Source organism: Ictalurus furcatus, chromosome 7 (assembly GCF_023375685.1).
Source record: "Ictalurus furcatus strain D&B chromosome 7, Billie_1.0, whole genome shotgun sequence".
NCBI lineage: Eukaryota > Metazoa > Chordata > Actinopteri > Siluriformes > Ictaluridae > Ictalurus > Ictalurus furcatus.
In genome coordinates this window covers 31,658,832-31,683,478 of record NC_071261.1, presented here as the reverse complement: position 1 = coordinate 31,683,478, position 24,647 = coordinate 31,658,832, and the positions used below count along the sequence as shown (strand labels likewise).

At 38.3% G+C, this 24,647-nt stretch overlaps 3 protein-coding genes across 3 annotated transcripts in view; 2 read left to right on the top strand and 1 right to left on the bottom strand.

Moving 5' to 3' along the window:
- Nucleotides 1–680: 680 nt before the first annotated feature.
- Nucleotides 681–10,014, top strand: LOC128610482 (killer cell immunoglobulin-like receptor 3DL1). The gene is made up of 9 exons (XM_053629822.1): nucleotides 681–715; nucleotides 3,490–3,525; nucleotides 6,021–6,338; nucleotides 6,630–6,905; nucleotides 7,465–7,713; nucleotides 7,820–7,939; nucleotides 8,584–8,667; nucleotides 8,743–8,798; nucleotides 9,267–10,014. Exons 1-9 carry the CDS (start codon nucleotides 685–687, stop codon nucleotides 9,279–9,281), a joined length of 1,185 nt encoding a protein of 394 aa, XP_053485797.1. The 5' UTR covers nucleotides 681–684; the 3' UTR covers nucleotides 9,282–10,014.
- Nucleotides 10,015–11,311: 1,297 nt separating this feature from the next.
- Nucleotides 11,312–14,373, top strand: LOC128610484 (centrosomal protein of 55 kDa-like). The gene is made up of 7 exons (XM_053629824.1): nucleotides 11,312–11,469; nucleotides 12,186–12,392; nucleotides 12,915–12,959; nucleotides 13,064–13,214; nucleotides 13,459–13,703; nucleotides 13,790–13,954; nucleotides 14,052–14,373. Exons 2-7 carry the CDS (start codon nucleotides 12,195–12,197, stop codon nucleotides 14,268–14,270), a joined length of 1,023 nt encoding a protein of 340 aa, XP_053485799.1. The 5' UTR covers nucleotides 11,312–11,469; nucleotides 12,186–12,194; the 3' UTR covers nucleotides 14,271–14,373.
- A 2,068-nt stretch (nucleotides 14,374–16,441) lies between these two features.
- Nucleotides 16,442–24,647, bottom strand: part of LOC128610744 (E3 ubiquitin-protein ligase TRIM39-like) — a 10,531-nt gene continuing 2,325 nt past the window's right edge. The window contains exons 3-11 of the mRNA XM_053630161.1: nucleotides 23,442–23,675; nucleotides 23,208–23,346; nucleotides 22,613–22,639; nucleotides 21,986–22,535; nucleotides 19,576–19,753; nucleotides 19,383–19,475; nucleotides 19,210–19,306; nucleotides 17,546–17,572; nucleotides 16,442–17,442 (exon numbers count right to left, since the gene is read on the bottom strand). Of these exons, the coding sequence (XP_053486136.1) occupies nucleotides 16,895–17,442; nucleotides 17,546–17,572; nucleotides 19,210–19,306; nucleotides 19,383–19,475; nucleotides 19,576–19,753; nucleotides 21,986–22,535; nucleotides 22,613–22,639; nucleotides 23,208–23,346; nucleotides 23,442–23,675 (1,893 nt within the window). The 3' untranslated portion in view covers nucleotides 16,442–16,894. The remainder of the gene's footprint in view (nucleotides 17,443–17,545; nucleotides 17,573–19,209; nucleotides 19,307–19,382; nucleotides 19,476–19,575; nucleotides 19,754–21,985; nucleotides 22,536–22,612; nucleotides 22,640–23,207; nucleotides 23,347–23,441; nucleotides 23,676–24,647) is intronic.

Here is a 24,647-nt window from a genome sequence, read left to right as displayed (position 1 = left end):
ACATTAAGCCTTGCATTGGCAAAGTTCCTGATATATAAACACAGGTTTCCAGTGAATTACTGTAAAATCTACAGTAATTTGAGGTCTCATTGTACTTTGTACCAAAATGTGTTCAATCCCCCACCGCAGCTATCTAAAATATTTGTATGTTATCCGAGATAAAATTAGCTGACCACTGCTGCTGTCATTTGTCCACTTTTGTATGTATGTAACTGTGTGAGTTAAAAACATTGTGATTTACCTAGAAAGAGGAAGGAAAGGACACAGCAAAGTCTATATCTCCTAAAAGAGAAGTTGAAGATCTCTCTCTCTCTCTCTCTCTCTCTCTCTCTCTCTGTCTCTATCTATCTATCTATCTATCTCTTTCTGTATCATTTGCTCTGTGAGAACACAGGACCTTAGCACACACCTCTGCTCTCCTTTATTGTCACTGTCCTCTTTTGTGTCTGGGTGTTAGAGAGAAACAGCAAGTATTTAATATTCAGTATTATTCTGGAAAGAGGAAGGAAGAGCAGATACAGAGTCTGCATGTACTAAAACAGAAGTTAAAGATCGTAGATACACCCATTCTCGTTCTTTCTTTCTTTCCTTGTGGTGCAATCTGACAGCGAGAAAACACAGGAAGTGCTGAGATTTTACCACACACCACTGCTCAGTCAGTCAGTCAGTCGTTAGAGAGACAGGATGGAGTTCAGTCCACTCGCTGTGATGCTCTGTGAGTAAATGTTCTCTTTGTGTCTTCATTAGAGTGAGTGGTGGGGTATAAAGTTGTTCATCTGCAGTCTGAATGTCCTGAGTGATGAGCTTATTGTGTGATTAGGGCATTGTGTGTACTTCAGCATGACTGCTCAGGTGGATCAGTGTATCCATATCTGTTATGAGAAGGGTTTAGTTTGATGTGTAACTACTCTCAGTAACTATGATAGTTCAACAGGTAAGAGTACAAGTAGAGCAAGTTTAAAACACAGGGTTTAATTAATCTAATGAGTGTAAACGAGTCTGTATTGTTGGAATCTGTAGCTGATCTTCTGTGTCCTGCTGTCATCTGCTGCTCAGTGACAACCTCTCATGATCATTTGATCTGCTAAAAGAAAATGACTGGACGGTTTTTGTACTTTCACCAATGGAAGTCAGGGTTGTGAATAACTGAAATGTCTTTAGCTGCTGTGGTGAGACTCTGGTGGTGTTTCCTGTGAACAGAAACCATGTTAGTGTTAACTAGACTTACTGAGAAAATGCCTTATAATCTACATTTCCATTTTTGTTACTATTATGGTCTGTGCAGGGAAAAATCTCAGTACAGAAAGTTAAATCTAATGCACACTAATACCAAACTAATGCACAGAGTTTATTTTTAACTAGTAATTATTATTTACCAATTAGTTAGTTGAGTTAGAGGCCTGAGAGCAGAGATAGGCTGTTGGTCATTGTGGTGTTGCTTTTCTTTTTAAAGTAACTGGCCCGAGTTCAGCTGTGAAGAAGAGGCGTAGGTGTGAATGTGTGATAACTGACTCGAAACTATGCTGGATAAATATAACTTCACTTGTGTTTCACTTGCTTACTTAAGTGGAACTTATTGTTGGCCAAAATCAGCCATCTTCTTCACATTTAATCATTAAATGAAAATTAAAGCCATAGTGTGTGTAGTAGAGAGTGTTGGAGACAAAGTGTGTGCAGTAGAGATGGGAGTTGAGGCATGGTGTTCGCCTGAGGCTTTCACTAAACGCCAGGGGCTTCAGTACTGCAATGTAGAATGGGGGTTTCTGGAGGTGTGGTGAAGACACCCCCTTTACAGGTCACGGACAAAGTAGGAGACTGTCAATTCACAGCAAACCAGTTACTACATTTCCCATCCTGCACTGTGGCCGACAAACATGGCCGCCATGGACAAACCCCAGAACACTCACCTTCATTCTAATCGCACACCTGCATCCAATTCACAGCACAATCACAACCACAGTTTAAAAGGACCTTCCATGCATTCACTCTTTGCGAAGTATACGCTCAGTTGCCTTCAGTCTCTGTTGTTACCAATCCTTGATGCCTTGATCTTGTGTTTGTTTATTCTGGTTTTAACCTTGCTCTTGTTTATGACCTTGTCTCTTTGCTTTGCCTAGTTTGGACTGTTTGCCTGTTCGATTGACCCTTGCCTGCCTATGTACATTGATTTCTGCCTGATCTTTTGGACTATTGTATTAAACTACCTAACCTGCACTTGCTTCCGTCTCAGCCTCCATTACGTTACAGAGACATGCTCATGGAATTACATTAACACTAAATTTCACACTTCAACGGTCTTTACAAATTTACTTGGGTATTGTGGATAATAATGCACATATAAATTATTATTGTGATTTACAACTTGATGTTTAATATATTTTATAATAATATAATAATATAAATATTTGTAATGTGATGTTAAATGAAAATTCTAAATGATTAAGGTGCATAATTGTTTAGACTACGTTTATATGTAGATTACAGTACCGCTCGTGAGGAGGAATATCACTTTTAGCTATGGGGCAAACCTTCACACTAGATGTGGACCTGCAAACATGCATGTGTAACAGTTCTTCCTTTACATCTCATACATTTATGGGTATGATTTTCCTGGAGATAATAAAATAATTGAAATGAACACTATCACATGTCTGAACACTGCATTAAGACCCTCTTTTCATTATGGTTGACTGGGCCATTCCGAAACTTTATCTTCTTCTTCTGAAGGGGCGGCTGTGGCTCAGGTGGTAGAGCGGGTTGACCTCTAATTGTAGGGTTGGTGGTTTGATTCGTGGCCCACGTGACTCCACATGCCGAAGTGTCCTTGTGCAAAACACTGGACCCCAAGTTGCTCCCAATGGTAGGCTAGCATCTTGCATGGCAGCTCTGCAGCCATTGGTGTGTGTGAATGGGTGAATGAGACAGTGTAAAGCACTTTGTAGAACAAAAAAAGGTTAAAAAGCACTACATAAGTTCAGACCATTTACCATTTATGAATGCAAGACCATTCTGAAGCCATTTCTTTGTTGACTTGGATTGTGGTTGTGTTGGAAGGTGAATATTTTTGTTCATCTTCAGCTGTACAACAGAGGCCTGCAGTTTTTGCTAAATAAATTGGTATTTGGAGCTATCCATGATTCCCTCATGATTCCCTCTTCTCCTTTCATCAATTTTGGAGGGACATCCTGTTCTTGGTAACGTCACTGTAGTGCCCCATTTTCTCCACTTCTGGTTTTCACATTGTTCCATGGTATATGTAATGTTTTGGAAGTTCTTTTGAAGATTAATATTTTTCAACAGTGAGAGCCCATACATTTGTTGTAAGCTCTTTGCAGACCATGGCATTTACTTTAGTCTTTTTAGACTTTAATTATAAATGAGAGTGCAGTATATTGTGTTCCTTACAGATGAGATCAGTTTGTTGAATATATTCTGCTTTCAATCATACGTTAAATCTTTTCCATGTTCTCTGTTTCTGTTCTGTTTCAGTGCTGATTTCACTTACACCAGTGCCACATGCTCAAGGTGATTATATATAGTTATATTCTACATTTATTTGTTTATTTATGTGTACATGTCTGGTTTGAATTGGAGCTCAGAAGCTTGTGTTTGCACATTACTATGCAGAGTTTGTCAACTTGTTTCATCTGAGTTAACTCAGTTATTTTCCCACATTAAATTACTGATTCAGTTAACTTTCCTGACGTGCATTTTGCCGTTAGTGCGGTTGCTTTAACCTGGTGGTTCCTTTAAGATTTTTGTGTTTATGATGATGTCGAAGGTCACATGACAATGCCAACATGACAGATGTAGTATGTTTGGGATCGTAGTCATATAGTGCGTCCAAAATTGCACACTTATGCACTATTCTGTGCCATTTTGTAATATAAATAGCGTGATTAGTGTGTTCACACTGGAAAAACCCCAAAAAACAAAGTGCACTTTAACTTCCCGGATGACTCACTCATTCAACCGAAAAAACAAATAGTGTGTTCCAAATAACATACAATTCACTATACACTTATACTATACACTATACACTCTGCCATCTAGTGTATGAATTTTAGAAGGGTAGTATGGTCTCAAATGGCACATTTTCAGTATTGTACTAACTGGAAGTATATGCTGTTTCCCGGTCAACGGCAAATTACGTCAAATGCACGTAATGCGATGGCGCTAACATTAGCGAAATAGCCAAACAGATTACAAAAATGAATTGGTACACTTTACTGTTTAAGGAAAGCTGCGACTGTTGAGTGCATGAAGTGTCCATCATTCCACACTTCGTTTTTTCAGTTGAATGAGCGCATCATCCGGGAACTTAAAGTGCACTTTGACCTGCTCCCAAATGAAACCCTGAACTCTGCAGACATGATCATATGAGTTTAATGTCACATGATGATAGTGTGCCATTCAGATGTGGATTCATGTTCAGTGCTACTTCAAATAAATATTACCACAATTTAGAAAAAATATTTTAATAAGCTGCTGTCCTACTGTACCATACAGTGACTTATTGTTTGCTCTTGGTTAACAATCTAGTGAAATCGACTTATTTATTAATATAGGCCTAATATCAAGATTCATTTCATAATATTAACATTAGAAAAATAAAATACATTATTATTATTATTATTATTATTATTATTATTATAGTAGTAGTAGTAGTTGTAGTAGTAGTGGTCTATTTTTGGGGGTAAAATGATGAGATGTGGATTCATGTTAGTGCTAAAAAATAAAGTTTTAGTCCTGATTGAGGAGATGTACAGCTGAGTGGTGCAGCTCTCCTACACTGCACCCAGATGATGTCCCCTCACTAGCTAACACGCTGTCTTGATTGTTTTATATTCTTTGTCACACTGTTCTTCTGTTTTCTGTTTGCCTGTTTAACAAATATGACTAGATATCTGTTCAATAGCATTTATGTTTCAGTATAGTGTTATATATTTATTCTAGTAACTGGTGTTAAAAATTGGTCTAACCATCAATGAGCTGGTGTGTTATGATGTGGCATGTTGTAGGCCGGGTGTGGAGGTCCGCTCTGGGCCAGAAAGTCCAGGGCCACGTTTTGGTCCCAGTTCACCCTGATTATTGTTATTAATGCTAAATAACATATGCTGAAAATTTAAGTATCGATGTTAAAACACTGAAATGAGGGCTCCATTCCTACATTTTGCCTAGGGCCCCCAAATCACTAAATCCGCCCCTGCCTTCTGAAGTCATACATTAGACGGCAGAGTGTATAGTGAGTAATATAGTGCATAATATAGTATCGAATTCAGAATATAGTATATACTATACTATCACAGTAGGCGATTTCGGACAAAGCACTAGTTTGGGGCTGATAACACCATCGCTGTTCGTCTACAGTGCCAGTGCATACACAAACACTCACAGCTCTGGTGGTTGCAATGTGGCTTTTCCTTCCTGGAGAACTGCGCCGCTTCATAATAACATGAGCTCTCATAATAAAAGTCTCTGAGTAAGGGTCAGTGAACAGCGCTCTTACATCCTCTTTACTCCATACTAATGCTCCTTTTGCACATAAAGTGAGCGGTACATCAGGATTTTCCACTTCTTTCATCACAGCTTTAAAATCAGAAGGATTGTTAATAAATATATTACATAACTATTCGTTTCTTTTCTTATTCTAAAACACATCTTGAAATACATCATTTTACAAAGTGTTCATCTGTGGCTGGTGAGATGTTAAAGTAAAGCAGTTGAGTGTGTTTCTCAGTGACAGATTCACTCACATGTGACATATAGACCATTGGGTACAGGTGATCCTACTTATTTATCAAAAAATAAACCATGCAGTGATGAGGACGCGAAGAATGAACACATTCCTAATGCCTCGTCTAATGACTCAGTGTAATTAGTTTTATATTAATATTTAGGATCGTTACTATTCTGTACTCTTTAGATGATATTTTAGTCATAGCAGGATTGTTGTGTATAAAGTAAATGTGCAGATACTGCAATATATATATTATATGTTTATATATTTGTGTGTACAGAGAGACCAGAGGCAGTACTGAGTGTATCTCCACAGAGCTGGCTGACTGAAGGAGACTCAGTGACTCTAAGCTGTGAGATTACAGACTCCTCTACAGACTGGACATTCAGCTGGTACAGAGAGATTCTCTACAGAGACAATGATGGCCGTATCATGTATAGAGTGGTGCCCCTCTCAGACAGCAGCAGAGGATCTGGAGGCTCCTACACTCTCAGTCCTGCTGCTCTTAATCACACAGGAGTTTATATGTGCAGAGGAAAGAGAGAAGAACGACCCTTTTTCACAGAGTACAGTCTTCGACAGCCACTATGGATCACTGGTGTGTTGCAGTATTGAATATAGATGCTTAAATAAAATATATAAATGTACACAGTATTGATTTTAAATTTGGAGACTCACAGCTGTGATAATGTTTGGTGTAAAAATCTTTATATTCACCCTCCTGAGTGAGGAATGTTTAAGGCAGTTGAATAGCCCTAAGCACTGGTAGAGGATTCTTCTCCTTCAAATAGCACTGTTTAATTAAACGAGGTGTAAATGTGGTCAGTGTAAGTTATGTCATGAAAACACAATCATAATAACACGTGAATTATAATGTTCTGTGTTTAAGGTGAATCTCCTCCACTGTCTCTGATCATCAATCCCAGCAGAACTCAACACTTTACTAGAGACTCTCTCTCACTGAGCTGTGAGGACCAGAGTAACTCTACTGGATGGACAGTGATTCGATACACACACAGTGCGATAGTGTCAGATTGTTCATGGTGGGGATCAGTTACAGGATCTACATGTAAAATCAGCTTCCTCTACACATCCTACACTGGAGTTCACTGGTGTGAGTCTGAATCTGGAGAAAACAGTAATCCTGTCAACATCACAGTGCATGGTGAGTCTTCATGTAGTGTGTTTATTGTTAAAGGAAAAGGGAAATGTTTCATTACAGAATATTCAGAACTCTGAGTTTCCAACTGGGAGAACTGTTCAACAAGACACACTGAACTGGTTTATCTCAGTAATGTTTTGAAAGTTCTGAATGTTTTGTCATTTTAATATTACCTGAAGACAGCAACAGAACGGCACAGTGGAGTTTCTCTCATGAGCTGAATCAGCTACGGTAGAGCAGGTAAAACACTGAATGAGGCTGTAATGTGACTCTACACTACTCTAGTTTTACACTCCTAAAGAGTTTTCATCCAATTCAACACCACAAACACAATAACACTAATGAGTTTCACACTGAAATCAAGTAGTGTTGATCAGAGTTTGTTCAAATAACTGCAGTCTCTGTAACTTTCAGTCAGTATTGGCTTTACACTATAATACATATCAATTAGTTATTGTATTACACACCATAAACTAAGGATATTTATATAATTATTCACTGTTTATATAAAGAAATATTCATGTTGTAATTTTTGCTGTACATGTGATTTTCTGTGTTCTAGATGGTGATGTGATCCTGGAGAGTCCTGTCCATCCTGTGACTGAGGGACATCCTCTGACTCTATGCTGTTTATATCGCTACACAAAGTCCTCAAACCTCCGAGCTGATTTCTATAAAGATGGATCAGTTCTCCAGAACCAGACTACAGGAGAGATGATCATCCGAACTGTCTCAAAGTCAGATGAAGGTTTCTACCACTGTAAACACCCAGAGAGAAGAGAGTCACCGAAAAGCTGGGTCTCAGTCAGAGGTGAGAAACCTTGTGAGAATTTATTTTTATTTATTTCTATCTTAAATGACAGCGTTTAGATGTACACTGTTTAAATGCTTAAATTCTGGTCTCTTTCTTTTCTCAGGCTCAGGTTCTAGATCCAGCGCTGGAACAGTAGGAGTGGCTGTGGGACTGAGTGTGGCCTTCTTCTTCATTATTTTATTAATCTTAATGATCCTGCTGTGGTTCTGCAAAATAAAGAAAGGTCTGATAACTGCTTTATCTAAGTAATATAGAATATAATACTTACTTAGAGTATATAGCATAGAGTATAATACTGATTTATATGGAAATATTAACTTGATGAAAGAAGGGCTTGTTTAGAATATTGGACACATTTAAATTAATATGGTCAGAGTCCTAATGCATGAAAAGAAATACAAACAACTCAGTGGCGCAAATGTTGTTTATTTACTAGAGCTGAAGTGTGTTCTACATATCCTAGAATTGCTAATCAGTATACAGCTTCTCGCTTCACTGCTGGAATCCAGGTGTGTTTTGTTGTTCGGAAATCTAAACACTTTAATTTAATAAGTAGGTTATATCTGGGCCTGAGGGAGCATCCAACCACCGAGCAACATGGTCCTAGTTTTAATACTGACATTTTTAATGGCAAGATACAATATCGCAATCTCACTGTGCATAAAGCACCTGCCGTTGTTTTGAATGTGCTCGACAACTAACCAGAAACGTCCAAGGAACAAAGACGCCACTTCCTTAAACCGACAAATAGCCACTGAAATGTTTCTATAAAAACTGAGACTTCAACAGCACTGTGGTATAAGTGATGCTGTAATGAATGATGTATTATAAGGCTGGTGATCTGTGATGGTTTTGTTCTCTCTGCAGATGTTGATGCTGAACCCAGTGGTGGTGATGTGACTTATAGTGAACTTGTAATAAAACCACAGAAAAAATCTATGAGAATAAAAGGTAGAGAAAACCATTATTTAATGTGTTTAGATGGATTTTTCTAGAGATTAATACAAGATCTCTTGCTCCAATTAGAAAAAGCCAGTGTTGGTGCTGATACTGTATACTCAGAGCTGAAGCTGAACACCAAGGTAAGACTGATGACACCAGCTTGTTATGAAGCTTAAAAGACCAACCGAACATCATGAAGTAAGAAATATGTATTAGGTAGGATTTGGGCTCTAGCAGTTGTAAGGTAAACTACAAAAACATTGAAAAGGTTGGGTTTACTCCTTGTACACAAAGCCCCACCTCCCAGAATCTTAGTCTGGTAGCTAGCTAGAGAACTTTCCATCGTCTTCTAATAGTTTGTTATAATAATTTATGAATATTCAAAGAACTGACACCAAATAACTTGATGATTTGTTGGAGCAAAGAAAGTTAGTACTAGAGAACCAGACATTAGTCAGAAGAGAGCCTGAGCTGTAATTCTAGTATTATAATTGAGCAAAGGGGAGTGGTTTAATGTGGAGCCAGATGGGTAATGCCTGATGTTGCACACCTGAACCTGGCTTCCTGACCTGTATTTATGTGATCTCTTTTTCTCTATGCAAACTCAGACTTCACTGGACTGAACTCAACCATGTGGACATCCGATCTGCTCATGGGCAAGTGTGGCTGGACTAAAGCTGGGGACCGTTTTGATCAAAGTGGTGGAAGAGGATGACACCACTTCAGTCCACAGCAGTGAAAAGAAATGTTTGCCAGATTCAGTAATACACCTGTGCAAACAGAAAGAGTAAATTAGATACTTAAAAATTAAATACACAGGGCTACAGATTTCACGCTGTGGTTTGGATGATCTAGTAGACACCTTATGAAGTCCTATGATGTATAGCGCACATTACAATGGTTGCACAATTGCTTGTTGTTTTTTTGCTACAAATTGCTTATTTAATTTAGTTATGCATTTACACATTCCAGCTTTTGAGAAATTGTTCATTATAAATTTTACTCACATTTTTACATTAGATTATTTACATTACTATTCCTGTACCATGTGTCCTTTTTAACGTTGTTGTATGTTTCAACTTATACAGTAATTAAACTCATTTAACCAGTCACTCATGTCACAGGTTTAACGGTTGTTTTCTGCATACAGTCTGTAAAATGAACTGAAAATATGAAATTTAGTTTATCAGAAGGTAAATTAATGTGTTATGACTCACACTATGTTCCTAAATTCTGTCATAATTGACCAGCTCAAGTTTTCTCATGCCTACTTGTGTGTTATATTGTGGCACATTAATGTTACCATCACTAAAAAACATAAATAAATATAAAAAAAACAACCTAAACTTCAACCGTGCTCAAAAATTTTTGTAATTCGGCGCACAAGTGCTCCTAAAAGAAATTGTTAGCGTAGAGCCCTGCTACGATACTGATGAAAATAGTATCTGAATGTTGCTATAGCGTTGGTCACAGGGGCGAGTTCATAAGGTAACATGGGTCTTTGTAAATTTGTTGATATGCCTGTGTGGGAGGAACGACTTCAGTAAGGTTGTAGTTCTCGCTTTTAAATGTATGTCTTTTTCTCCGTTATCTTGAAATGATTTTTTTCAAGGCATTTGATACCATTTGATATTTTAAGGCATTTGATGCCATTTGATTTGATACATAAGGCATTTGATATTTTAGAAATCGTTGGCTCTGGTCCCATGTTTCGTAGTGTAACATCCATGTTCTACAATGATGTTTTCAGTAGTGTTTCCCTGAACCTGGGTCTATCACCCAGAATTCAGATTAAATGAGGAATCCACCAAGGATGCCCAATTTCACCATTACTGTTTAACCTAGCAGTTCAATTAATGTCTTTCATCATAAAAAATAAAAACTGAGGATAATATAGGTATTGATATTCTTGGCAGGACTTTCTCTAGAAGATGAAATAGAGGGTATTCCAGTAAAAGAGGAGGTTAAGTACCCAGGGGTTATGATTACCAAGAACTGTGCTAATACAGAACACTCAAACTTCAAATCTAAAATTGAAGGGATGAAAAAATCCTTAAATCATTGCTTATCTACTTATCTATTTTGGGCAGAATCCTCTTGACTAAAACTGAGGGAATATACAAACTTATATATTTATCTCACACGTTGAACATGGTCCCAAAAGTAGCTCAGTCTGTGAATTCAACATAAAATTGATCATCTATGAGCTTTATTTCAATTGAACACAAATTAGCTTCCTTTGTTGAGCACCATTTGTAAAAATCATTTTTAAAAAAATCTCTTTATAAATAAATAAATTTCTTATATCACTGACTCCCTTCCACAGAGACAGCAATACACTATGACAGCAGTACACTATGTCTGCAGTACACTATGAGAACAGTACACTATGAGAACAGTACACTATGAGAGCAGTACACTATGAGAGTAGTACACTATGAGAGCAGTACACTATGTCTGCAGTACACTATGAGAGTAGTACACTATGAGAGCAGTACACTATGAGAGTAGTACACTATGAGAGCAGTACACTATGAGAGCAGTACACTATGAGAGCAGTACACTATGAGAGCAGTACACTATGTCTGCATGACATCGTGACATCATGACATCATGAAATTCTAAATTCTTGATGACGTCTACCGGTCAGTGGTGAGGCTACATCAGTCTTTCAGTCTCCACGACAAAGAACAAACCTCCTTCACATCAACACAGACTTCTCCAGAAAATCTGAAAGACTCGTGCAGTCCAGCCAGGAGACGCCAAATTGTAGTGGACATTTTACAACACTCGCAGACTCGTCCTCTGAAGGTAAAACGGTTTATTACAGAAAGATGGTTAATGCAGGAGAGAATAAAGCAGGAGAGAATAATGAGAGCGCTCTGAAGCCCTTGTACTAAACCACTACTATAGCTATGAAACGCAGAACATGACACACTTCGCGCGGTGGAGATAAACTTCTGTAGTTTTTCCCGTGTGCTTGTTGTTATTGTTCGTCTTCTTCTTCTTCACCACTTGTGGACGGACTAAAACACTTGCGCGTATTTGCTGCCCCCTTCAGGTCCGGAAGAATTGCAACCTCGGTGCCTCCATTGGAACGGTATCAACGCTGTGTGTGTCATTAACTCATTAAAAATGGTCCCTTTTAGCAAGTTACTGTGGTATGAGGGGAATTAAACACTTCCGGTGTGCTGTAATTAAAAAATAATGCACTTTATCTTGTTTTATTCCTTACCTAATCAATACCCTAAATGTATTTCTGGTAGAAAATTATGTAATAAAAAAAATTAAGCTACCTTTTAACTCATAAGGTCTTTTAATAACACCACATAAACAACATTTAATCAAGGTGCATACAAATAAAAATACTTATACTAATTAATACTGTTAATTAATATCATGTTTAATTACGTTTAGTATACTTCTATCTGTCTGCTGCTGTAATAGGTGAATTTCCCTCCAGGATCATTAAATCTATCTAACTCATAAATAAATAAATTAATGCTTGGTATACACTTGTTTTCCAGGGAACAATCATGGGATTTAAAGGAGCCATGAAAACGTTTTCAAAGAAACTAGGATTTAAAAGCAGTGGCTCAAAGGCTGTAGAAGCTGAACTTGAGAAATTAAAGAAGGAAAATGCCCAGCTGAGGATGACCTTGGAGGACATGTCGAAACAAAATGGAAGGCTTTATCCTGCATGTCCTGAGTCAGATGAAGCCAAGATGCTGGAGGTGAGTCTGTTTTTGTCTGTAGAATTCAGACTATGAACGATGCACCCCTTACAGGTCGAGGAACACAACTGTTTTGAAGCACAAGGTTTTGACTTCAAGTTTCAAAGCTCTGAATCACTTAACTATTGTGTTCCATGCTTGGAGGAGTCACTTTGCATATTTTTTTTTCTCCAAATGAATAAATAAATATCAGCAATAATATGAAAAGTGAATAGTTTTTCTTCATAGTGGTAAAACGTGAAGAAACTGAACAGCTGCAAATAACTGATCGTTCTGCTAATACGGTTTTCCTCTGGAGGCTAGCCCGCTGTCTAGATAGATTTAATTTGTATTGAATAATTCTGAATGAGTGAGATTTTATGGAGAGGGTGGCTTTTCATGGTGGATGAGACGATTATAAAGTTGCAAGTACATTAAGATTGTACATCAGATTTGAGTATTCATCAACACCATGGTATAAAAATGTTTTAATATGTGGTTGTAGTTCTAGGTGAAGAATCACATACTTGATGTATTTAATAGGTTCCTTCAGGTGAGATCGCCATTCTCAAGGAGCAACTGCGAGATGTGAGTCGACAGACAGCATGACACTCAGATTTTCTTTTCCGTTGCTGCTCAGCATAGTTGAACTCATCACCTGACGACATGTGTTTTATTTCCCCCTGTGCTAGGCTCAGGAAAAAAATCAGAAATGGAAAGTTTATGACCATGAGAGAGAGTCCTGTATGCAGTGGAATCTGGCCAGACGTATAGAGCTCGAGCAGCAGTTAAACCAAGCCCAGCGAACACTAGAACAACAGCACGAAGAGACCAAATCAGAAGGTAGGGTCTCACCGAAAAATCAGTAGGAAGTGATGTCACGAGTGAATTCACTTCTTTTACATGCAACGAGAAACTCTGCAACAAATGTTTTTAAAGGTCCACTTCACATCTGCTCTTTTTCTACTATAATGGCAAATTTCATCTGTTATCTAAGGTTATCTAAGGTTACTGGGTGCTTCAAGATTCTCTTAACTTGATGAAAGGTAATATTCAGAGGTCTGTCTTTCTGACTACCGTGATCCAGGTCAGTCACCTGCCTCCATGCAGCAGGAGAAGCAGCTGCAGAAGAGCCAGAGGGAGATGGAGGAGGAACGCAAAAGAGCGAGCCGCCTACAGGTCGAGTTGGTGGAGCTGAAAGCCAAGTATGAAGAGAAGAGCCGTGAGGTGGTGCGAGTCCAGGAGGAGCTGCAAGTGGAGCGTAGAAGTTGGCGACAAACTTTAGCTTTACGGCATGAAGATCAGAAAAGAATGGCTGTTTTAGAGCAACAGGTACAAGATTTTGCTTCAGTGAACCTTTATATTACCAGATAGATGATGGAACGATTCTCTAAAGCATTTCCAACTTTATCTGGCAGATCCAATTGTCTGCTAGAGACTTTGAGAACGAGAAACAGGACCGACAAAGTCTACAGCACCTGCTCCACAAAGTGCTGAAGGAGCTTCGCAAGGCTAGAGACCAAATCACACGCTTGGAGTCGGCGGAAATCCACGTTCACCAAAGTATCACTTTTAAAAAAAAGGTAAAGTTGATTTTATAAGTAAATCAAAAAGTAATTCAGTCAATCCAAATCAGTGAACTTTATTTATTGATTGATTTATTTTAATAACAATATACAGAAACTGCAGCGAGAAACTCGGTTCTCTGAGCCAAGCTCATGCACCAGGCTGGATTTGGATAAGACGACCAATCAGGACCGTATCCTGAACCCCACATCTCCATTAAAGAGCTCCAACACATTGGATGAGCGCTTTCTGGACTGTCCCATCTGCAGGGCCTCATACCCTGTCAGCCAGCACAGAAAGCTCCTTGAACACATTGACTACTGCTTTAATTAAGGGATTAGGGCTTGATATTGCTTATATTTTCCATTTTTCCTCTTTTTTATGTCTTTTTATATTTTTGTATTCCAAATAAAATTTCCACTGTTTTTTTCATTTAGTTCTGGATTAATCAATGGTGTGCTTGATCGGCTTTTGAGTATTTGCAAAGATATTGCCTTTCCATTAATGTGGAGCATATTTAAAGTACATTTTAACTTCTGTTCGTTCTGGTTGGGTAACTGTAATGTACCCAAGTGGCAAGTTTTCTTCCCTAGAATCACCTCAAAGGTGTTGAAGTGGCACAGGATAGACTCACTTTCAGTAACCTGTCCTGATGCTGGAAATCAGATCTGTCTTGAATTAGGCTGCATGTGTGTAAATCCTTGTATTAGACCGATTTAATGAAAACAAAGCAAATCATCCAAAATCACTGAGCAAACTCGTGGTCAAAAATCCGGCAAAAGACAGACAGTCAGCAAACAGGACAAACTAGGTCAGGCCATAAACACATGAACTATGGACAGAAACAGGATCAAACGAGGAATGACACACAATGTGAAAACACGGCTTGGTAATGTCAGAACACATGGTAAGCTGAGCTTATACTTTGCAAAGAATGAATGAAATTCCACTGCAGTGGAAAAACATAATGCTGAGGATGAGTAGAAGCTTTTAGTTACAGTAGTACTGTGTACTGCATGAATCCTAAGTGCACACTAAACAGCTTTCAAAATGACTTCTGTACCAATCACGGTACAGTTCTTTTCTTTTATATCCATTTTATGTTACAGTAGTGCAGACAGAACAAATGGCACTTAATCAAAAGGATATTGTTAGTAAAAGTTTGAAAAAAATCTGTTTACACATCAATACACTATATGTTCAAAAGTATGTGGACACCTGACCATCACACCCATATGGCCTTCCCCAAACTGTAGCCGCAAAGTTGGAAGCACACAACTGTCTAAAATGTCTTTGTATGAAGTAGCATTACAATTTCCCTTCACTGGAACTAAGGGGCCCTCTCATCCAACACCAGTGCCTAACCTCTTGCATTCTTGTGGCTGAATGGGCAAATCCCCACAGCCCCAGTCCAAAATCTAGTGAAAAGTATTCCAGAAGAGTGGAGTTATAGGAGTGAAGGGGAGACCACATCTATATTAATGCCTACGTTTTTAGAATGGGATGTTCAAAACTCAGGTGTCCACATACTTTTGGTCATACCATGTACATTCTAAAAAAAAAGGAGCTTATCCTGTTTGTGTGCCATAATCAATGCTTTTATGCTTGTAATAATAACAATTTAGTCATTCTATTTATATTATAATGTTGTTGAATTCTTAAATCTGACTGGTCAGGAGGTGTTCATTAGTTTTCTAATGCCTCGTGATAACAGGACTTAACTGCCACAACATTAAACAGAACTATAAACTGATTTTTAAAAAGCATGCCGAGTTATTGTTTACTTCATTTGAAAAAATATTGTTGTCAAATGACTGTGTTATAAGAGTATAAAACACTTTGGGATGTGCTGTTATACGAAAAGAATCTGCTTAGGGGTTGTAACCAAATCACACCACACCATGAAGATTTCCTATGGAAATAACACAGCCTAGTATGTTTTAGTCCTTAGATATCATGCTGGCCTTATTTAATTTGATATTGCCTCCATACCGCTTCACAAGCAAGAGTTGTGTAGGCTAATATTTAGCCTATTATTTATTTGATGTTTTCAGAATTTATGTCCATGTGACTTTCTACTGTGTTTAGGGGTTTAAAGCTATAATTAATTGGATTTAGCAGCCATCAAGAGTAATTTACTATAATTTACAGGGCAAAGCGAAAAAAGAAAACTCAAAACAAAACAAGATATCTAGAGCAATCATCTCGTATTCCAAAACAGATGATAGCATTGAAGGCACAGACACTCTGTCATCTGTCATTATCCACAATCTGAGTAGACGCACAGGTCAAATAAGAAAACTTCTGCAAGAGATCACATAATTCATTTACAAAAAAAAAGCAGATTTGTACTTCATTATATTTACTGTTGCATATAGCGGTTATATAGCTAGGAGAAGATCACTCTTCTGAGCTGCATGTTGTGCACGTCCTGGACACGTTTCTGCCTCTCTGTCAGGTTGCTGCTCAGGGACTGTCTGATGACAGGAAAAATAACCTTCTCTCTCACACTCACCTGGGTCTGATGTCTACAGCAGGAAAATAAGCACATCATAATAGGGTCTAGAATGCTATATATACATATATATAGTATCTCACAAAAGTGAGTACACCCCTCACATTGTTGTAAATATTTGATTATATCTTTTCATGTGACGACACTGAAGAAATGACACTTTGCTACAATGTAAAGTAGTGAGTGTACAGCTTGTGTAACAGTGTAAATTTGCTGTCCCCTAAATGAAAATGTGAAACATTACATTAGCTCATTATCAGCTACGCTGTATGAAAGAGAAGACACTACAGATAAGCATTAAACTGACAACAAAATATTTTTTATGTTTGCATCACAATTTGATGAAATAAATACATAGAATTAAATAGCATGTCCTGAATCTCAGTAACAGTTCCTTAATGCAAGAATGTATTGCTTGGTGCAATGCTGGGGGAAACAGATCTCATGTAGATTGTTTAACAGGCATGATGATCAGCGGTGCTGAGTTTTTACCACCGTAATTGCGTGAAGGACTGAAGAATGGATAAAGTTTCTCAGTGAACGTCTGACCAGTGAAAGAGTAGATAAGAGACTTTGCATCAACATCATAGAAGGAGATCAGACCCTCTTCATAATCCACAAACACCCCCACCTTCTGAGGAGCCACTTTCAAGGAGAGGGGAACAGGAGGAGAGTCACAAGCCTCGTATTCAGTCTTGTGTCTCAGCCACATTGTCCAGTATCCATTCGTAGGGCTGGTTATTATTTTTCCTTTCCTCTTAACAGACTCTCGGGCCACTCCTAAATCCCACTTAGTCGTCCCTCTGACCTGCACCTCATAGTAAAATCTCCCTGAGGAGAATCCCTCCTTTCCCAACACACAGACACAAAGATTAAACCTCTCTGGGTTATCAGGGAGATCCAGTTGCAAGTCTCCATGTCTCACTTGCTTTCCATCATGAGATAGGATGAGTTCAGGATGAGCTGTATCCGGATCCAGAGTCACATCCACTGAGAGACAGAGACACAATTTACAACCACGTTATAACTTTATATAGTGGGTGATAATTAAGATATATATATTTAGTCATGTGATGAATGAGAGCCCACACACCTGCATATTGTTGATTTCTCTTCAGATCTGTTTGGAAAAGTGTGATAACAATTTATTATTTGAAAGTCAAATCACAAATAAACTAGTATTCTAACCAGTGGTGAGGATAGAAATGGAACCGAGGATGGGCCTGGGTGAAACAGGGTGGGCAACGGTTTGAAACGAAAAACTCAGCAGTCACTCAAAAAAGAAAAAAATAACATAAATGGAGGGGACAGTGGTGGTGTGACGGTTAAGGGTCTGGGTTACTGATCATAAGGTTGGGAGTTCAAGCCCCAGCACTGCCACTGTTGTGGCCTTGAGCAAGGCCCTTAACCCTCTCTGCTCCAGGGGGCGCTGTATCATGGCTGACCCTGCGCTCTGACCCCAACTTCCTAACATGCTGGGGTATGCGAAGAAAAGAATTTCACTGTTTTGTAATGTATACGTGATTAATAAAGACTCATTATCATTAAATGATTGCAGAAAGACAACAAATTGAAAGTCTATCGCTCAAGCCTACTTGAGAAGCCGACTTGTGGAATAATTCACCTCAGTTACAACACATTGTACTATCATCACAAGTGTCAGTTGTTTACTGTAGCACAAACACACACACACACACACACACACACAGCCTCCATAAACACAACAAAAGACTTGTAACAGAATGCACTAACATTACATCTCAACTAAATCCAGCAGCGAAACACATCACACCTAACAGAAAAATCAAAAAATGAAACACAAATGGTTGCAGAAAACTATATTTTGACATTTTAGTATCCCAACTAGAATTTCATTTCATAGAACTCTTCTTAATAACTCTTACTAACTACGGTTTAACCCTTTACTGCATGGTGTTGCCATATGGCAACAATTAATTTATCTCCAATTTTTTGATAGGCAATAATACAAAACGACTACTTTCCTATATAACTTGAAAAGGGAGCTTTTAACCTTGACATAATAAATAAAAATGGCATGTCATATGACTAGGAAGTGCTGTGTGCACTTCCTTTTCTGCAATCACATGGCCTGGTGAAGATCATCATCAGAGGACTCTCAAAATTTGACAAATTTTTCAATATATACTTAAAGAATTTATTTATTTATTTATTTTTAGATAAGCTAACATTTATTTGAGCATTCTGTTAAACTGTAAAATGTCATTGTTGCCATATGACAACAACATGCCGTAATGTAACTATTTATGTGCAGTTTCGAATTGAAACAGACCTACATATCAAAAAAAAAAAAAAAAAAAAAAACCGACACCAGGCTTCTCTAATTGTATATGTCCATTTCCAACTGTATGATATTTTCCAGAATTGCACATTGTTGCCAACAATTTACCAGTCTGTGATGTTTGAGAGATGCTGCCTAAATGGTTTGCAGCTCATACGACAAACGGTGATCAAAATATTCGTAAATAGGATGTAATTACTGCAGAATCGTCATAACGTTTATACACATGCCTTTTGGGGATACAGATTCTAACTCTTACACCAAAGGACGGTCAGGGCACGTGATAAAGTCCCTGCCATTAATGGAGCACTGTAATTAGAAAACAATGTAGAGCATTGTATGTAATGTTCTACTGGACATGTTTATGTGAAACTAACCATGACAAGTAAATGGCCTCAGCACAAATCCTTATTGACCACTGAGTGACATGTACTTACCAGAGTCAGCATACTTGTCCATTTCCTTGTTGAGAGATTCCAGAAGCTGAGACAGAGCTCTCCTCAGCATCTCCACAGTATGTTTATTGGTCCAATCCTTTTAAATAAAAAACATATATGTTTTATGTACCATTAAAGACGTGTGTTATTGTTGGGACTTGGTGAAGACTCACTTTTTTGAGTTCGGGGATGTTACGTACTTTTCCTGTGTCCTTCTGCGTGTTCTGGATAACCTTAACCTCTTCTGGTATCTTCTCGAGGTGAGTCTATAATAAATATATCAGTCATTTAATATATTTTTTTTTAAAAAAAAACCTCTGATTTATAAACTCTGGACATTTTTTCTATGTCTTACATGTATGTCACCTTTTTAACTTGACGTTCTTGCTTTGTAGGAATTGTCAGTCTGTGTGCAGGACTGACAAATCCAGGTTCATTTGTCTCTACAGAACAGCTCCAGGGAGCTCCCATGTTTCTGACAGAGTAGTGCTCTGAATCACAGAATAAATCAGTTTGTGTTTTTAACATCAACTTCAGTTTTATAAGGAATCAGATGAGTAATACAGAGTGAAACCACACATACCAGACAGGACTTTCAACCCCCAAAACTTTCCCTCACTTGCTCTGTGGAACTGCCGGATTTCAGCTGAACTGACTTATTAGATGAGTGTAGCCAAGGCAGAAATGAAAGTACTCTGATTTCAACTTTTGGGGAATTCCCCTATACAAATTGGTTGCAAAATCTCAGTGGTGGTGTGAACAGCATTCCTTAAGGCAGATAACGCAGAAGTTGTGTCCACACTAAGTAGTGTATTTAGAGTAGAGTAATTATTTCAGTAAACACATCCAGACTAACAGAGAAATCTGATCAAAGTGAGAGTGAGAGAAAGGGGGTGGGGGGAGGGGAGAGGGGAGGGGGGGAATTTGAAATTGGTCTTGATTATACTCAGTAACTAAACAAAAATATGTTAATTAAAAACAATAATTAGATTTATGGTAATCGTATCCCTATATAACTTAATAAGCTTGAATAAACTTGAAATCATTTCAAGGTTGTTAGAACATCCCACTGGAATTTAAAACTTATATTACTTATATGTTTAATAACGTTTTGAAGTGTGTAATACAATTAACATAGACAGATTATTATTATTTTTTAATTATGCTAAACATGTCCCATCAATAACACTATAATATCATATGAACTTTATTATTAAAAATAAAATGTACCTGTAGTGGTTTGAGTTGTTTGAGGGTGTTCAGCTGAAATGATCTGGACTCTCACTATGAAACAACTTTAAACCTTTACCTTTCATTTCACCTAAGTGACATCATGAAGCCACTCCCAGTGTTTTCCTTTATTTATTTATTTATTTTAAATCACAATTACAGATTTGTGCCACCAGAGGGCAGACATTCACACAATCCTCAACAGCCTCTCTTTATCATCCTCCCCACATATTCTACAAAAACAAATCTCCTTTATAAACTTTGCATTCATAGTTACATAATATAATTATATAGGTAGACCTGCAGTTAGGGCATTTAACCCTGACTTTCTACCATCCATTGTTTATTCATGATCTGTAACTGTTTGCCGAGCTCAGGATTTGTTGCTGATCCAGAAGGAATTAATCAATTTATTTGACATGATAGCTACTACGCCATCAAATTCTGAACCCCATCTAAATGGGTTTATTTAGTCACTTTTTTTTTTTTTTTTGAGAAATGTTCATCAAACTGAGAAAAAGATCCGTTTTGTATGTACAAAAGAATTCTCCACAATTCATTTGTACCAGGGTTTCAAATGTGCCATGCACTGGGTTATGTTCTCCCCTAAAGCTTCAGTTCATCACTGAACATTTTCATGGCATTTTAAGTGGCATCACAGCGCGTTTTTGCAAACCATTTGTAATACATGAAGTCAGGATCCTAACCAGGATCAAAATTGTGCAGAAATGTGTTATAGTTAATATATCACAGTGCTGAATGTGTACTACATCAATTACTCAGTTTTAATCTCCATTATATTATCCTTCCATTCCTCCATAAAGTGCTCTGGCACTTTTATTTTTTATTCCGTTAAATACAGTGTTTTGGTGTAGAAAACAGTATGTTACCTGTTGATATCTGATTACATGATAGTATTCCATCAACTCTCTGTCTTCATAGCTAGTTAGGGCCATGCTCGAAGTGTGAGTCAGTGTGATATACTTGGATCTTATACTTACTGTGGACTTACATTTGGTAGAACAAGTCTTTAGTTGTGTGTTTGTGGGGCATTTTTATCCTAGTACATTTATAGCACATCATTTGCAGCTGGTGAACTGCTAGAAAAAACTCAGCCAGTGTGTGTGTGTGTGTGAGAAAGACAGTTAGACAACTCTGTTCTAGGTAACACTAAGCTAATTAGGATGGCTATGTGATTCAGTGCTCTAGTTTAACGTAAGTTCAATTACACACTATCCGCTATATACTTTACAATGTAAACTCTTGTCGAGATTAACAATTAGCTGAACAAATAATTACCATACATTAGCATGACATGCGTGAAATCAAGTACACTGTTTGCTAATAATTTTTTTATTGTGAAAAGACAATGTAATTTTAGAACAAACCACCACCATATCAGTCATCACTATCAAAAAGTCATAAAACATGAATAATAATTCTCGTGTAAAATCGTTTCATGAATAGGTTTTAAGAAGTAACTTTTTGATAGGAACTTTTAGTGCAGCTTAGGACAATGCTGGGCCCCTGGCTTTATTTAAGAAACTATCGCTTAAAATGTTTAGCAGGCATAATGACCAATGGTGCTGAGTTTTCACCTACATAACTGTGGCCAGGGCTGAAGTATGGATAGAGATCCTCAAAAAAACACTGATCCGTGAAAGAGTAGATGTGAGACTTGGCGTCAACATCGTAGAAGGAGACCAGACCCTCCTCATAATCAACAAACACCCCTACCTTCTGGGGAGCCTGTTTCAAGGAGAGGGGAATAAGGGGACGTTCACCAGCCTTATATTCTGTCCCATTTCTCAGCAGTACACTCCAGTACCCATTCTCAGGTGTGAGTGTAATTGTTCCTTTCCTGTTAACAGACTTCCTGGCCACACCTAAATCCCACTCCGTCTTCCCTCTGACCTCTACCTCATAGTAAAATTTCCCTGAGGGGAATCTCTCCTTTCCCAGCACACAGGCGCAGTAATTAAACCTCTCTGCATTATCACGTAGTCTGTGTCGGTTTTGTCCACATCTAACTTGTTTCCCATCGTCAGACAACACGAGGTAAAAATTCGCTGTATTAGGATCCAGAGTCACCGCCACTAAAAGAGAAAATTTAACGTTATGTAATAGAGACAGTGTAGATATTTATTTACGTCATCGGTAAAAGCCGACTCACCTGCATAGCGTTGAATGCTCTTTAGTTCTGTTTGGGGGGAAATAATAACGAACACTGTCATTTCAATCTCAGCAATGTAAGTATAGTAGTAAAGTAATAAACTGTCATATGAAATTGGAGTTTTCTTTGTCTTTCTTTGCCGTGGAGCACTCAAAAACTGAACAGACGTGTCTCCTCGGGACTTGTTTACAGCCTGCCGGAACTCGTAAGTATTTGGGACTTCACAAACGAAATACGTTTGCCTTTAAACACCGTGTTCCAACAAGTCTACGGTATAATATAGCTGGTTATATCAGTTTATATTGTGAAATTAAACATTTTTTAAGCACTATCTATTTTGGTACATGTCTGTCTTGTCATTTAAGTGAGTAGTCATTGCTCTTCAGCGCTGCACTTTTGGGACAGTAAGACTTAAATTAAAATAAAAAATTTACCCTATTTCGCCCTCTGAATGAACGGGTCAGTCTTAAATCACTCATAGAAACATTTTGGATGAATCAGACCATATATATCATATGGAATGATAGATTGTTCTCTACTCTGCAAAAACACCTCACCACAAATTCTTATTAATCAACTAGTTATCGGTACTTACTAATCTCAGGGAACTTCTCCATTTCTTCATTGAGAGACTCCTGAAGCTGAGTCCTCAGAGTCTCCAGACTCAGATGAGAGTTAATTGTGACGTCAGTCCAGTCCTGGGTGTGTGGAGGGCTGCACAGTGTCGGGTAAATCTACAGTACAGCAGGAGAGAGGAGAAATCCCTCAGCATGGGGACTGCTGTCCTGTCATGTGCTGCACTGCTATTGAGAAACAGAGGGACTCTGACCTGTAGGAGGTGGAGGTGATCCTCAGTGCGTGAGATCTGCTCCAGCTCGGTGTTTCTCCGCTTTAGCTCAGTGACTTCACACTGCAGATGTTTAATGAACTCTTCAGCCTGCCTCTCTGCTGCTTTCTGCTCCTCGTCCATCACCTTAAGCATCTCAGCCTGGCTTCTCTCAATGCAGCGCATCAGAGCGCTGAACACAGCCATGCTTTCTGCTTTCTCCTTCTCTGTGTTCATCTAACAGGAGACACATCAAAGTATTTTTTGTTATTTAATTGTAATTAGGAATCCTACTTAGTGGTGCAAGCAGAGTAAAGAGTAACATCTACTTCCTTTTGTTCCTCTCTTCCTTGTGCAGACTATAAAAGGTATCAGCATAGGTGTTGGTAATCTAATATCTGACATCCTACTGACGTAAACACGATTGACTGTTTTGCTTTACAAGACGTGTGGCCTCTTGTTATTAAGTTGGCACGTGGAGTAACTTATTCTTAAAATCACTTATTGTTTATGTGAATTGTTGAAAATTTGTCCACTTCCTAACCTGCATTTCAGGGCAGAAATGTGGTGAGGTGTTTGTCATGTCCTGATGTAGTTGAAAGATGGATTTGATCAGTTGACAAATTGTTTGAGACTTGAACATCTTAGGCAGAGCCCTTCCCTAACTGCAAAATAATGCTGTTAGTGACAGGCAGTCAGACAGTCCCACTCTCTATTCTGCATGGCCACACTGAGAAGTGAAGCAAAAAATCAGTTATAGCTGCAGAGCCTGTTGGGAAGAAAAAGGTCCTTGCTGCATGGCAGAGACATGAACCAAAGCAAGCAGAAATCTGTCAACTCTCCCTTGGGAAGAAGAACGGTTTCTTCACTGTACTGAAAGGCAGATTAGTGGACCTGGCAACGTACAACCCGAACATACAAGAGATGAGATGCTGTTTTTTAAAGCATATGATACACTGTAAGAGGTGAGTGAAAGATGTATCACCAGTACAATGGCACACATTAAGGAAATAATGTACACGTCAAGAGCTGCAATGGGTACAGAGATGTTACAGACAGCACTTCAAACACACCAAGCAGTACCAACAGGGTGCGGCAAATCACTGGGTCTGTTCAGGCAGCTTAAGAGACGAGTTTTGCCGGCGTAAATGCCACTGTCTGAGCCTAGTAAAAAAAAATGCTGCATTAGCTGCCGTTGGTGCCTGAACA

What these genes read in the sequence shown, in the direction of transcription:
- LOC128610484 (XM_053629824.1), top strand. Translation starts at nt 12,195, where the DNA reads ATGGGATTTAAAGGAGCCATGAAAACGTTTTCAAAGAAACTAGGATTT. An exon ending in CGAAGAGACCAAATCAGAAG is followed by an intron (nt 13,215 to 13,458) that starts GTAGGGTCTCAC and finishes ACCGTGATCCAG; the next exon opens with GTCAGTCACCTGCCTCCATG. An exon ending in GTATCACTTTTAAAAAAAAG is followed by an intron (nt 13,955 to 14,051) that starts GTAAAGTTGATT and finishes AACAATATACAG; the next exon opens with AAACTGCAGCGAGAAACTCG.
- LOC128610482 (XM_053629822.1), top strand. Translation starts at nt 685, where the DNA reads ATGGAGTTCAGTCCACTCGCTGTGATGCTCT. An exon ending in TCCACTCGCTGTGATGCTCT is followed by an intron (nt 716 to 3,489) that starts GTGAGTAAATGT and finishes GTTCTGTTTCAG; the next exon opens with TGCTGATTTCACTTACACCA. An exon ending in TGTCAACATCACAGTGCATG is followed by an intron (nt 6,906 to 7,464) that starts GTGAGTCTTCAT and finishes TCTGTGTTCTAG; the next exon opens with ATGGTGATGTGATCCTGGAG.